At 38.7% G+C, this 1,760-nt stretch overlaps 1 protein-coding gene across 1 annotated transcript in view; it reads left to right on the top strand.

Annotated features, from left to right (window-relative positions):
- Positions 1–261: 261 nt before the first annotated feature.
- Positions 262–1,760, top strand: part of LOC139734878 (uncharacterized) — a 33,565-nt gene continuing 32,066 nt past the window's right edge. The window contains exon 1 of the mRNA XM_071645660.1: positions 262–723. Within this exon, the coding sequence (XP_071501761.1) occupies positions 262–723 (462 nt within the window). The remainder of the gene's footprint in view (positions 724–1,760) is intronic.

The raw sequence follows: 1,760 nt of genomic DNA, 5'->3' as shown, positions 1-1,760 counted from the left end.
AATTTATATTATAATATGTGTTCGGCGTATATCTTTGGAAAACAATATCGAAAGAGTAAGCCTATTTTTTTATTCCAGCACGTCCATCAACGCAACTACGATAACATCGGGAAGTACCTACTATACTTAGGCCCTATTTACTATAATAGTCATGCTATTAGGGCCTACTGGACTCCTTTGTCAGAAGCGTCAAATGTGTCTGGACTCATCTTGCTTCAATTGCTCAGCTCTCTCCGACTGACTGGAAAGTGTTACCGTACAATGTCTCAGCGAAGAAACCCATCAAGACAGGGTGAGAATGAGGACTCTTTAATCCCCTTAAAGACAGCCGTATCAGGTGTTACCAAACGCTTCGTTGACGAAGGCGGCTACGGATTCATCGTTTACGCAGGGGAAAACATTTTCTTTCACCAGTCTCAGATTGCCGAGAACGACCCGCGCAGGTATCGTCGTATCAAGGAAAGAGGGAACTCCGTCGTCTTCGACTTGATGATCGGACGAAAAGGATTTGCCGCTCACCACGTGAAACTATATATGGAGCCAGACGTTGGCGAGGACGTCGACGACGACGACGTTGATGATGACAAGCTTGACGAGATGTCGCTGGCATCGTATCAGAGTCGTGATTCTTCGTGGGAAGGCTCCGACAAAAACCAACATGATGATGACGATGGATGTAACAATGAGCGTGCAGACGAATTTTGTTGTTTTTGCATGATACTTTAAAGGCATGATTTATCATTTGCAGATAAAACACAAACCCAGCATTTGTGCTTTGAAATAATTCTAAGGTGTGAGTTAGGGATAGAAACAGCCACTTTAAAGATTTGAATCGGTAAAATCGATGTTAAAGTATTGTTGAATATACAAAATGTGAGCATAGTTATAATAGCAATGTTTCCAGACTATCTATTCAGATATCTCCTTACATTTTTTACGCTTTATCGCCAAAATTTTATAAGATAGGATGTTTTGTGGTACAAAAGACCCACACATATATATGCATTAAATGTCATGACTTAAAATTTTTTTCAATCACTGTTTCCAAAGGTAAACAGGGCCTTTAAATTCTCAATAAAGGGTAAATCAAAGGACACTATTCATCAAACCCTTTTTATGCCATGGACTTTGGACAGTGTGTATAACTCAGTGGGGTTTTCTGTGTCATTCGGCATTCAAAGCCCATACATAAGTTTGATATTGCAATGTATGTGCATACAAGTTGTGACATTCTATATGCTGACAACAGGTTATCCGCTTCTTTCAATTGAATGTTATTTTTTGCCTTTGTCTTTTCTTCTTTTTCTTTTTTTGGTTGTGTAATCGGAATTACAACTATTCGATTTACTCTTGGGAAAAACTCTTCTTGTATATTCGATTTGTTGTTATAGAGATTGTCGTTCGACAAACTTAGACTGCAGCGTGTTTATTTCTGTAAAACCGCCTACTTGTACATTCGATCAATTTAATTCTTTATATAGGAAATAGATCAATATTTTCTTCTTCACAATAAAGAACAAACTTAGACTGCACGTAGGCCCTACTATGTTCAGAGCACAAAAGTCATATTCATATAATATGTAACTCTGCACTTTATAATTCGATACTGGGGGGGGGGGGGGGAATACAGGTCCACTGATGAGACCGCGGAAATAATTTTGATATGTCTGTAAACATTATGCCAACTTGCAAAGATATTAGAGCAAAATATTTCAACAACCTATACACACACACACACACACACACACACACACACACAC

Source organism: Diadema antillarum, unplaced genomic scaffold (assembly GCF_040938485.1).
Source record: "Diadema antillarum isolate AM-2024a unplaced genomic scaffold, OU_Dant_1.0 seq00000550_RagTag, whole genome shotgun sequence".
NCBI classification, from domain to species: Eukaryota; Metazoa; Echinodermata; class Echinoidea; order Diadematoida; family Diadematidae; genus Diadema; species Diadema antillarum.
The sequence above is the reverse complement of the archived record's forward strand: the minus strand, read 5'-3'. Positions and strand labels throughout refer to the sequence as shown.